Consider the following 13,378-nt stretch of genomic DNA (forward strand, 5'->3'; position numbering starts at 1 on the left):
AGATATTTTCATTGTTGACAACAGTTAGGAAAAATATCAAAAAAATCACAAACTTATTGTATTGGTTTTAGTTTAATCCTAAATATTTCAGTTGAACCAATTTAGTTCCAAACCTATTTGTATTAGTATCAATTTAGTCCATCCGACTAATTTAGGTTGGAAATCGCTAATGTCGATCGTCATACGTGGCACACCCGGCGTTGATGTGTATATTATTTTATAAAAGTTTTTCCCTTTTTTTCCTTTTTTTTTCTTCCCCTTTTTCTTTTTCTCAATTGTTAGCCACCGGCCGTAGGCCATGGCCGGTGAGGGCAAGCGCCGTTGAGTCCTCCTTGCTAGATCTGGCGAGGCAAACCCTCACCCAAGCCCGACTGGGGGTGGCTTTGCCTGGGTGAGGGTTGGCCCAACTAGCCTCATTGAGGCAAGGCCCTACGACGCCGTCTTGGCACGGGTAAGGTTCGGCTCAGCTAGATTTCCCAAGGGGGGTCGCCCATGCCCAAGCACGGCTCGGCAAGGCCAACCCTCACCTATTGCTAGCAATTGGCCATCGACAAAAAGAAAAGGGAAAGGAAAAAAGGCAAAAAAAGGAAAAAATTCAAAAAATTTATTAAATAATTAAAAAAAATATCCATATCAGTACCGACTATGCCACATAGGACGACAGTTGTCCGCTTAAACGATTTTCGGCCTAAATTAGTCAGATGGCACATATACAAAAAGCTTTCGAACTAAATTGGTCCAATTAAAAAGTTTAGAAGCGAACTTATATCAATATAAGAGATTGAAGGCTTTTTAATTCTTTTCCCACAATAATTTATGTCTAAATACTTTCGTAGAAGATGAGTTTTTTTTTTTTCAATCATTCAATTTTGTAGACTATATAAGCCATCATTTTTGGGAAAATGTTTTCCAAATCAATCTTTTTTTGCGAAATAAACACGTCCTTATATTGCTTTTTTTTTTTCTCCTTCCTAGAACAAGATGATAGTGCCTTGGGTAAAAACTTAAAGTGTACTCAATGTCCGTGGCCTTATTATGTCAACCACCAAGTTTACTCGGTAGAGGGAAAAGCACAATGAATTATTATAAGACATAACACATCTCGAATGTGCTTTGATGCTGTCTTTCAAAGAGAATACATAGCTTTAATTGTTATACAACTATAGCAAAGACTCCAGAAAATTTCAAATAAGCTGAAGTGTCAATATGTATAGACGATTTGCCATGATTGTATCTAATAAAAGTCAAATGTCCTAAATCCATAGCAAAAGTACAATTATAATGCCGCGTTGACAATGGACCTAACTAATCCAAAGTACACACTAAATGTTAAGTACAAAAGTTGAAACACTACATGATCTAAACATAAGATGCAAGATGAGCGCTCGAGATGGAGATCAAGTACGATAAGTTTCGAAGACTTCTTTGATCAACACATTGTACCACTTGAAATGCAGTGGATGTTATGCTCAGAATAATACTGCAAGTGAAGCAATTGAAGCATATCACCGGATGGGAAAGTGTGAAGGGGTGACCTCAAACAAAGGAAATAATCACCAATCTTCCTTTTGATGCTAGAAGCTAAGGTATGAATCCGGTTACTGTTGTCTTACTTGTGTTTTGTTGGATGGTTAGGCCACGTATTAGGATCATAATAAACACAAACACATCGCTGTGGACACTTAGGGACAAGACCTCTAGGGCTCATAATTGGGTAGAAGACTGTATTTATTTATATAACTAGTAATATAAATACTGTTTCAGATCCCTTACTTAGATTTCTGGTTGAGTAGGAAGTGAGATCTCTTTTACATCTCACTTGACTTGTAGTTGGTCTCGGTAGATTAGTGGCGTGTTTCTTAAAAGATTGAACATTCTTAGGGAAATTAGTCAAAGTGAACCTCTCAACGTCGTTCGAGATAAGGATTTGGAGAATCCACGCAAACTGAGAACCTCTGGTCCACCTTCGACATTGCCTCTGCTCCTCGGATGATTGCTTTGGGAGGGTCGCGACATGTATATTTAAGTGTGATTATGACTACGTGTTCGTTATTAAGTTAAGTGTATTAATAAAGCATGTCGATCAAATTATGCTTTAATTCGATACTCCCTAGGTACAGTTAGATTTACCCTTTTTCCTTCTCCCATGATACATGCTTGTGCTAGAAAGTCCTCCCTTACGTGGCAAGGCATCCAATTACATGACAGTGTAGATTATTTTTTGTTCCCGCATCGATTTTCTATCATTTGTATCCTCACTTTTTGTGATTTCACTTCAAGTTACATCTGCCATTCGTTTCAGTCATGGTCCTCTTTATGAAATTCTTTTTTTTTTCTTTCAAATTTGCCCTCCCACTTTTCCAAATTTTCCCACTTTGGAAACCCCCATCAAAACCAAACCTAACTGCAAATTAGGGCGAGCATAGCAACACTTTTGCTGTAGGAATCAATTTCTAATCAGAAGTTGAAGTCTTCTACTTTTGAGCAGAAATTTGATCTTTAACTTTCGAAGAGAAATAAATTTTTTTTGTTACTTCTTTTAGTGGCTCAAAAAATACTTCTGGAGTAAAAAAAAATGCTCTCAAAATAGAAAAATAAAGTTGTGGATCCAAATTGATTGTTGCTCCAGAAGTGTTGTCATATGTGCCCTTAGCCACCTTTCTTGTCGCCTTACCTTGCCACTGCACCACCGCGTTGTTGCTTTAGGGTGAGCTACCACCTTGTCGCCTGCGACAATCTTCCTAAAACCACTTGTCCCTCTGCCCCCTCCTGTTGTGTCTTCACTATCTCTCTCTTCCCGTCCGTCTTCCCTACCCATGTGGTAGTTCAACTTTGCGGATGGATATCGAGATCTTGGCCGAATTCGGGGCCTTAAGCTTTGCCCGTGTCTCGAGCTCAAACTCCAAATTTGGTAGCTTTGAGCTCTAATTAAATCCTAGATCTAGATATCCAGAGTTTCGATGCTAATCGAGCTTGAGCTCCAGATCAGGAAGCCTTGAGCTTCCCCAATGGTGTCGAGCTAGAGCTCCAAATCTTGAGGTCTCGAGCTCTGCCGTGATGTCAACCTTGACAGCAATGTGGCATTGGGACATCGCAACTAAGGAAGTTCGAGAGACGGGGTTGGGTTGGAGTTTTGTTAAGAATACTTTGACCTTTTTAATTTTAGTGATCTGTTTGGGAATGTAAATGATGGATTTGAAAATATTGAAGGACGTAAATCAATACGAATGAAAGGTGCAGTCATAGATTTTGAAATTCCTACCTTCTCTCGCTATGACTTTTCCGCCATATAGACCAAAAATGAGAAATTGGGAATTCATGCCGTGAAAGGAATTCCACGTGGAGAGAATCTGGAATTGAATGCCAGAAAAGCCAACAAAAATATAAAAAAAGGGAGGAAATTAGATGTTGGGGTTCCTCCTTTTGGAACTCTTAAGGTTGACCCTAGTGGTCGGTTCGGTAATAAGAATAGATATCCATGCCCGTTTCGGTAACTTCACCCCCACAGACAATCCCCTCTTCCCCTCGGACAAAACTCACAAGGCAGAGAGAGGGAGAGGGAGAGAGAGCGCCCCTGGTCGAACTCAAAGCAGCAGAGCAACAACAAGAAGACCCACATAAAAATCCGACCTTTATATTTGCCTTTCCCTCTCTTTGCCTTCAGATTTTCCCCCTTTTAAATAACAGTTAAAAAAAAGAGAGCACGCGAAGGAAACGAGCCGTTGATTCGATTTCGCGCCTCTCATGGTGGCTCAGCTCGAGAGCCCACAGCCCCAGCCCCAGCCCCAGCCCCAGCAGCGGCGTGAGCAGGAACGGGAGCGTGATGATTCGTCGCTCGATGGCTTGGAGAAGACGAAGTCGCTGATGTGCGCCCTCGGCCTCATCTCCCGCAACCTCCCCTTGCCCCCCGACCTGCTGAATGCCGTCTCCTCCATCTGCGACGACGCGGGCGGCGGGGATGGGGAGGGCGGCGGGGGCGGTGAGGGGGACGGTGGCGCGGGCGGCGGATCCGAGGTGGTCCCGGCGGTCGAGAAGGGTTCGGTGAGGGTTTCCGGTTGTTGGTTTTGGGGTTTTATTTGATTTCGATGCGGGTCGTTCTTGATCGGAAGTAGTCTGAGATGGGATTCTGAGGTGTGCGCTTTCAATTTGGGATTTTGGAAAAAATTGTGGAATGCCCTGTTGTGAATTTTGGCAACTGGGCTGGACAATTTTGAGAACTTAGGGTTCTGGCGACGTTCCTCTTTATTTTGCGGTGTTGCTGCGGCGTAAGATTTGATAATTGCGTGCAAGTTGTTGTCTTTTCATAATTTTCAGATGCCCTCTGGGGCTATGTGAGGGTCTTGGATTGGCAGTTTTGCGAGCATATTTTATATGAGTAGTTTTATGGACTTCCTTGGGTTGCCTATTCTATGGAACAAACCCAATATACTGGGTACCAAGTTCGAAGGAAATGCACTCCTTTCCTTCTTGTGTTCTGTCTAACTGGTTCGTAGGCACAAAATCTCGATTTTGATTTCTAATTGCTGCCCCTTCTTTTTAGGAGTGCTGCAAGTGAGTTCCAATCTGTCGTATAGCCCTTCTAGTTAATTAGCCAGTATCACCTCAGTGGTTTTCCTTTATAATCTTATAGTACAAAGGCTGGAGCTTCACTTTGAAGTCAAGCACTGGGGTATGAGCCTCCTATAGAACCGATCTTGCTCAAGTAAAGGCGTGGTTTAAGATTTGCCCTTACATGCGCTTTTTGACATTTTGAGTTTAGTATGTGATGAATTGAGTTGAGTAGCTCTTTCTGATGCCTGCATTGGTTAGAATTCGGCAACTTTCAGAAGTGGTGTGGGTTTTTTATGGGAAAAAATTATATTGGGACTTTGCTGTACTGCGTTTTTTTCATGTTGGAATCAATCATGGTGAAGAGGTTTGTAGATTTGGTTTCTTCCTTACATTGCCATAATTTGGTTTGGGCAATATTCTGCAAGATAAAATGTCCCTCTGGTTGTCATTTTCACTTTGGTGTTTGGTCATTCTTGTTGATTGAACCTTATAATGGTTCGTGCTTGTGAGTACTCTGGATCATCTTAGATATTATTGACCATGCTAAATTAACAAGAAACACTAGTTGCTCCTTCATTGCTGGTTTGTTTGATTGAACTTTCTTTTATTTTATTTCAAAATTCATATTTTGTAATACCTTTAATGCAGGTTGACTATGTTAACTCTAGCGGACGAGATTTACTTGCAGAATTTGAGGATGCACTCTTGAGACAGCGGATAAATTGCATGTCAGGTTCTAAATTGGCAGAATCAAAGGAAAAGCGTCTTCAAAGCCAAGTCCAGCATCGCATAAGTGAACTAGAAGGTTATTATGGTCTCAACTTTGTCATGCATCCTCACATGATTCACTTTATACTATGGCATGTTGTAGCATGAGTTCTCTTTTTTTGTGAAAAAATATTTGTTAGTAGGTTGTTTATCTAAGGCATCCATACCGCGTCATGTTCAGTACACATCCTTTTGGGGCTTAAAGCCACATGTCACACTTATTCTGTCTCACTAACTGATACTTTGAATCTTGGATTAGAATTGCCATCAACTAGAGGGGAGGATCTGCAGACAAAGTGCCTACTTGAACTTTATGGACTGAAGGTAAATGCTCGCTTGACGTTCTTTGAATTGTTTTGCTTATTGCTTTATTCCTTATATAATGCTTTTACAACAGACTGTTGATTGGATCTTGATCTTGAGATTTTACTGTGATTGTAGCATTTGAAGGTTTTGTGTCCCAAGATCCATACCTCTTCCTTATCTAGACTCTAGACTGGAGTAATAGAAAAGGTTGCTGTCACCTTTATTGTAGGAGAATGTTGACTATGTTTGTGTGATGAATGGCTACAAAAACAGTTTTAACAGTTTGAAATGTCTTGTGCATTGAATAGCAACTAGAACTTCATGATTAAGCTAGTGATTTATGTCCAACCTTCGTCTTGTTTCTTGTGTTTACAGTCAGCTATATAACTTCAATTGTTGCATGACGTAATTTATCTTTCAGCATAAATATCCACATTTGTGTTTCATTTAGCATTTGATATCGAGGGATGATTAGAGTTCTGACTTTCTTGGCAAACACTTTTTTTCTGGCAGCTAGCAGATTTGCAAAGTAAGGTTCGCTCCCAAGTAAGTTCGGAGTACTGGCTTCGATTGAACTGTGCATACCCTGACAAGCAGTTGTTTGACTGGGGTATGATGCGATTGCGCCGCACTCAATATGGTGTTGGGGATGCTTTTGCCGTGGAAGCTGATGATCATTTCAGAAAGAAACGGGATGCAGAGGTAATTTCATTGGTGATGAATCACTTATCAACATTTCTTTTAAGTGCTATTGAGGGGAAATACTGGAATAGTTTTGTGATGTGACTTGCATGAGATGACATGAGATAATATCTGGTTAGGAATTCAATGTTATGAAATAGATATTTACTATCTGTTCCTATTCTATATGGCAATAACCAAGTTCATAATTAACTTTGAATTGAAGCACCCTTTTTTTATATTTACATTTCATTTGTTTATAGACATGGATTTGAATGTGGGAGAAAAGCTTCTATATCATGCCGGTACCTCAATTTTGATTTGCAGAGGCTCTCGAGATTGGAAGAAGAAGAAAAGAATCTTGTAGAGACCAAAAAAAGGAAATTTTTCGCAGAAATACTTAATGCAGTACGAGAATTCCATTTACAAAATCAGGCTTCTCTAAAGCAAAGAAAGCAGAGGAATGATGGGATCCAGGTAGGCATCCTTCTCTCCTGTTCTTTTTTTTTTTTAATATTTATTTATCTGTCACAAAATGGGTAGTCGACGTTAGAATGTGGTTCCTGTGATGGTTTGGCACTGCAGGCCAAGCTCATATTTATTTTCAGAGTACAGCCATCTTGAATCAAATGTCTGATGCTGGATTGGATATATTCAGGTGCATTAATTATCTGGCATATGAAACTGCTCATGCAGTTAAAGAGAATATGATAACCTTGGTCAAATGAATTCGCTAGACTTTTCCTTATCAGAAAAACAACCTTCAGGCATTTGAAACAAAGAAGGTCGGGTTTTTTCAGTGTGAAATAAGATGATGAAACTACGCCGACTTAGAAGTGGGCATGAGAATTCCGTACTGTCCTTTGCTTTATATGAGATAGTTTTATTCTTCTTTCACATTTAGGATGGTATTTTTATTTTTGACCAATTAGGAGCACGTCTCAAATCAGTTATGAAGCCCAATGAAGATCATCATTATTTTCTTCCTCTTTTGTATCGGCTCCGGTTTTTTTACTAGTGTGTCCAGTTCTATTTTGGCGGAGCTGTTCACCGGGATATTTGGCTAATGTTGGAACTTGGAAGGAAATAACTTTACGGTGATGTGATAGGAGTTGTCCATAAATATTATCTGTTGCATTGAATATATGAGGAGTTAAGAGTACATTAACTTCTCTCCTAGATGTTCGTTATTTTGATCAATTCAATAATCATTTGATGCAGGCTTGGCATGCAAGGCAAAGACAGCGTGCTACACGTGCTGAAAAATTGAGAATCCAAGCTTTGAAGGCTGATGATCAGGAAGAATATATGAGAATGGTAAAGAAAAGTAAAAATTTGCGATTGAATACGTTTCTTCAAGAAACGAACCAGCTGCTTCACAATTTAGGAGCTGCTGTCCAGCGTCAAAAAGATGCTGGACTTGCTGATGAAATTGATGATCTTAAAGATTCTGAAGCTGATTTGCCTGAGTTGGATGCTTCAAGCAGTGGAACTCCTGCGGATGTACTTCCGGAGGAAGAGGGTGATGTCTCTGAATCAGATCGCAATGATGACTCCAGCGACTTACTTGAGGGTCAGCGGCAATATAACTCCGCTATTCATTCCATTGAGGAAAAGGTAAAACCATTATTATCTGTTTCTTTTCTTTTCTTTTTGCATAGAATGCCTCTGTGTTATATTCTTTTACTACCTTTATGAGCTATAAAGTGATCAATGGAGAAGAATTACTGGCTTCAGCTTTCACGTCTCTGATGAATTTAAGATACTTATCACTTGAATTTTCAATCTTTGCCAGCATAATACCTTTAGAATGCTAAGTAGGTGCTCTCATGTGAATGGCCCGTTATGCTTTTTTCCACCGAAAAAATCCCATTATGTCTGTCATCACATCATTTTGCCTGTCTCTATTATTGTCTAAATCAATTGCGGATTCTACAGGTAACTGAGCAGCCATCCATGCTTCAAGGTGGAGAATTGAGGCCCTACCAATTGGAGGGACTTCAGTGGATGGTTTCATTGTTTAATAACAACCTAAATGGTATTCTAGCTGATGAGATGGGGTTAGGGAAAACAATACAAACCATCTCATTGATTGCCTATCTCGTGGAAAACAAGGGTGTCGGAGGGCCTCATTTGATAGTGGCTCCAAAGGCTGTGCTGCCAAACTGGATTACTGAATTTTCAACTTGGGCTCCAAGGTTTCTCTCTCTCTCTCTCTCTCTCTCTCGTATGTGATGGGCTTGCAGTTGCTTGCATGCCTCACTTCACTTTCAGATGCTTATTATTTTCTTCATGTCCAGTATTGCAGCTGTGCTTTATGATGGACGTCTGGATGAGAGAAAGGTGATGAGGGAAGAGTTATCTGGAGAGGGGAAATTTAACGTCTTAATTACCCATTACGGCCTGATCATGAGAGATAAAGCATTCCTGAAGAAAATTCAGTGGTACTATTTGATTATAGATGAAGGACATCGATTAAAGAATCATGAATGTTCCCTTACAAGGACTCTTGTATCTAGGTATGATGCTGCTGACGTTTTCATTTGCTTGATTAATTCGCCATTGGTGCACTCTGCTCCAACTGACTATTAATCTCAATACTGACATCTTCAACTGCTGAGAATTCTGTCTTTACTTTCATGTCATGTACAGCTGAGTCGCTTCTCTTATGCTGAACCCCTTTTGATGAACTACTTATGCCTGCTTATCCTTACTCACTGCATCAGCGATACTGCAAAATTGTCTCTCATGTTTTCCGTCGAAGAGCTTTCCAAATTTTTACCCCACTATATTTTGTTAAACAACAAGGATAGTGTTTAGCAATATCATGATTGGGTGTAGATGAATACTCTTTACCTAGATATGCATTGAAGGAGTATATTAACTTTACACGAGTACAAGGGCAGTGATTTTCTTCTGCTTCCCTTGATTATCTTAGGGAAATCTCAGCGCTTTCATTTCAGAATGTTTTTCCAGTATTTACATCAAATCTGCGTTTAGATGAAAAGGCAAGTCCATTTGGCTGCTATAAGTTGACTTAAAAATTCAAAGCTGGTGATATCATATTGCAACCATCAAATTGTCTTATATTGAGTCATAGAGTCTTCGCTCTAACATGAGTCGTGTGTTCAGATACAGTTCCCTATTATGTGTAGGTCTTCAATGAGCAGGAGATGGTTCAACTCCTTCATTTTTTAGATTATGGTTTTTTGTACAAATCTAATATGTGAGCATATTCGAGATGTATCTTAATGATTTGACCAGAAGAAAATTGTTAAATGTCTCTTGGTGCACTAAGTTAATCCACGTCAAACTACTTTATATTGATTATACCATGGGAAATGCCTGCTTACAAAGTAAAGCGTATATGTGAAAGGCGGACTTTTGGAATCTACTTCTGTTTGAATACTGCCTTTGACCGTTTGTTATCCCTTTATGTTGTTATATCTGTTGGTTCAGCTGAATGATTTACTTAATTGTTTTGGGAATAGTCTAATTAGTGGAATTTCACTTACGCAGCTATCAGACTCAACGCAGGCTTCTTTTGACGGGCACACCAATTCAGAATAGCTTGCAGGAACTATGGGCGCTGCTTAATTTTCTTCTTCCAAGTATTTTCAATTCAGTTCAGAATTTTGAGGAATGGTTTAATGCACCCTTTGCGGACCGTGGTGATTTATCCCTCACAGATGAAGAAGAGTTATTAATTATTAATCGTTTGCATCAAGTATGTATAAACATTTTGTTGTCAAATTATCTGGTCCTCCTTTCAACCATTTTCTTCTTTTTAATTGATTGTATGTTTCACTCTCAAGGTTATAAGACCGTTCATATTGAGAAGAAAGAAAGATGAAGTGGAGAAGTTCCTTCCAGGGAAGTCCCAGGTTATATTGAAATGTGATATGTCAGCTTGGCAGAAAGTATATTATCAACAAGTGACGGATGTTGGCAGAGTTGGGCTAGATACTGGTTTGTAGCTTATGCTCCTTGACCATTTCTGTATGTTGTCCCACGACATCACTCAAAACATATTTGAGCACATATCGGGAAGTGTATTAATTGTCTAATCTGTTCTTAAATAACCTTTCACAATATTATCTTTAATTATGAAAGTTACTCTAATGGACTTGAATAATGGGAACTAACTGTGGGGGCATTTTTTGGTTTCGAATTCAGTCAATAACCTGCTTACTTAAGCATGTACATCTTTGCTTACTTGTCTAACCCATTTCAGGATCCGGAAAATCAAAGTCTCTGCAGAACCTCTCAATGCAGCTTCGCAAATGTTGTAACCATCCTTACCTTTTTGTTGGAGAATACAACATGTGGCGTAAGGATGAGATCATCAGAGCATCAGGGAAGTTTGAGCTACTTGACCGCTTGCTCCCGAAACTCCATAGATCTGGGCATAGGGTCCTACTTTTCTCACAAATGACTCGTCTTATGGACATTCTTGAAGTCTATTTACAACTTCATGATTTCAAATATCTTAGGCTGGATGGTTCAACTAAAACTGAAGAAAGGGGGCTTTTGCTGAAGCAATTTAATGCTCCCGATTCCCCATACTTTATGTTTCTTTTGAGCACTCGAGCTGGAGGCCTTGGTTTGAATTTGCAAACAGCAGATACAGTAATAATATTTGACAGTGATTGGAACCCCCAAATGGATCAACAGGCAGAGGATCGGGCCCATCGAATAGGACAGAAGAAAGAGGTCAGAGTTTTTGTACTGGTTAGTGTTGGATCAATTGAGGAGGTAATTCTGGAGCGTGCAAAACAAAAGATGGGTATTGATGCCAAGGTTATCCAGGCTGGTCTTTTTAATACGACTTCCACGGGTGAGTTGTGCTTATATTTTAGTGCTCAACCATACACTAATTTTTGCTCAATCACCCGTTATATGGTAATACATAGAAGTTTGTACAGTTGACAGATCTGAAGTGCGAAAGGAAAAGGGGAGAGAGAGAGAGAGAGAGAGAGAGAGAGAGATTAACTGTGCTCGTAAGGGTTATAAGAGATGTCTGTTATTAAAAGATTTATTATGGATGAGTTACCTGTAACCCTATCAGCGACTGGATAGGAACTTGTATTAATTGATGATTGAGCCGTGTTTCTTGCTTTAGATCTATATACACATGCGGCATGCATGCTTACAGTTGCACAAGTGTGCTTGTTGTGCCTTGCTTCTAGTTTAGAAAAAGTTAGAAAGCGAGGTACTGGAGTAGAAACTGCATATTTTATTCATGATTGTTGACCACACTGCGGTCTGGGACTCATTGAGACCAAACTGTAGCAAGGCCATTTGGATGCAGGAAGAAATTAAGTCATAGGAACTGCATATTTTATTCATGATTGTTGACCATACTGCAGTCTGGGACTCATTGAGACCAAACTGTAGCAAGGCCATTTGGACGCAGGAAGAAATTAATTCATAGAAACTGCATATTTTATTCATGATTGATGACCATACTGCAGTCTTGGACTCATCGAGATTGCTGTATATTGCGGAACCTGTCAAGTTTCTAAGTAGTGCTTTTATTTGGACCATAGATGAAATAATACATGTGACATATTTCCTTTCAGTATATTTTCTCTTAATTTCAAGTATGAAATTCATTTAACTTTAATGTCACAGCTCGGGACCGAAGGGAGATGTTAGAAGAGATAATGCGTAAAGGTAGCAGATCATTGGGCACAGATGTGCCAAGCGAGAGAGAGATCAACCGCCTTGCAGCACGATCAGATGAAGAGTTCTGGCTCTTCGAGAAGATGGACGAGGAGAGAAGGCAGAGGGAAAATTACAGGTCCCGTCTCATGGAAGAGCATGAGGTGCCAGAGTGGGCCTATTCTACACCTGACGTGAAGGCAAGCAAGTCCAAGGGTTTTGATCATGACGTCAGCAACCTCACTGGAAAACGACGCAGAAAGGAGGTTCTTTATGCAGATACTCTGAGTGATTTGCAGTGGATGAAGGCAGTAGAAAATGGTGAAGACATATCTAAACGTTCTGGCAGAGGAAAGAGAAAGAATTACCCTCTTTCCGAGAGCAATGGGTTAATCGGTACAGGATCAGAACCGGGAAATGAAGATGGAGAAGGGTCATCAAAGTTCTTAGTAAAAGGAAAGAGGAGAGATGATATCCTCTCAAGTGCCAATGATTCAGCTAGCAATGATGCCGTGTCGGAATTGGAAAGTGAAAGCAGAGAAGATATTTCCAAATTCTCATTTAAGGGGAAGAAAAAGGATCAACTTCCTTCCGAGTCCACCGAGTTACTTCATGACAGTGCAGTTGACTTGGATGATGAAAATATGGCTGTGGCGAGTGAGGATAACAGTGAAGATACTTATGGTTCAGTGCCGAAGAGATTGAAGACTGATAGCATTGAAAAACCTGAGTATCAGGGTGCTAAGAGGGTCGGGTGGAACGGGCATATACTAACATGGAATACCCATAAGAAGAAGAGATCCAGCTATATTCCAAGCTCTTCATCAGACTCGAGGGGACCGAACTTAAACGGAAGAGGGAATGGATGGAGTTAGTCAATAATTTTCTTACTCTTTTAAGTTCATGCTCCATCCTTTTTTAGGGTTTTTCCCCCCTTTCCCTCTCATTCATGGGGTTGAGCTGCAAACTGGGAATTCTGGCAGAAGTGTATTTTTAGGGGCAGCAAATGGTGACAACACCTGTAGCTTTGGCTTGTTGTCCACTCACCTTCTATTCATTTTAGTGGATGGAGGCTGTATTGTACCAGTAGCAATTCAAATTACCTATTGTACAGAGATGTGCCCTTTCATTCCATCTTCTTTCCTTTTTTGACTTAGTGCATGTTCTTTAGATTGATTGACGAGCGGAAATAGAGTCGCAAAATTGAATAAAATACTTGGAGAGAAACTAATCGTGTCAAGGTTCGGTATCAGATGAACATGACAGGACGTAATTGCTTTTATTAATAAGGGCAATGATTCGGATCGTTAGATCTTAGCGGATCTTGACTCGTTCCATTTTCCCATAACTCCGCAATGGAATGTTGTAACATATAAAAACTTAAGGGGTTTTATGATCAGTTCCATTT

At 40.0% G+C, this 13,378-nt stretch overlaps 1 protein-coding gene across 1 annotated transcript; it reads left to right on the forward strand.

Annotated features, from left to right (window-relative positions):
* Window positions 1-3,549: 3,549 nt before the first annotated feature.
* Window positions 3,550-13,104, forward strand: LOC115744834 (probable ATP-dependent DNA helicase CHR12). Its single transcript, XM_030680218.2, has 12 exons — window positions 3,550-4,041; window positions 5,200-5,356; window positions 5,579-5,643; window positions 6,139-6,327; window positions 6,634-6,783; window positions 7,528-7,923; window positions 8,245-8,504; window positions 8,607-8,825; window positions 9,826-10,033; window positions 10,122-10,275; window positions 10,541-11,143; window positions 11,941-13,104. The coding sequence occupies exons 1-12, from the start codon at window positions 3,745-3,747 to the stop codon at window positions 12,843-12,845; spliced, it is 3,603 nt and encodes a 1,200-aa protein (XP_030536078.1). The 5' UTR covers window positions 3,550-3,744; the 3' UTR covers window positions 12,846-13,104.
* The last annotated feature ends 274 nt before the right edge of the window (window positions 13,105-13,378 follow it).

Source organism: Rhodamnia argentea, chromosome 6 (genome assembly GCF_020921035.1).
Source record: "Rhodamnia argentea isolate NSW1041297 chromosome 6, ASM2092103v1, whole genome shotgun sequence".
NCBI classification, from domain to species: Eukaryota; Viridiplantae; Streptophyta; class Magnoliopsida; order Myrtales; family Myrtaceae; genus Rhodamnia; species Rhodamnia argentea.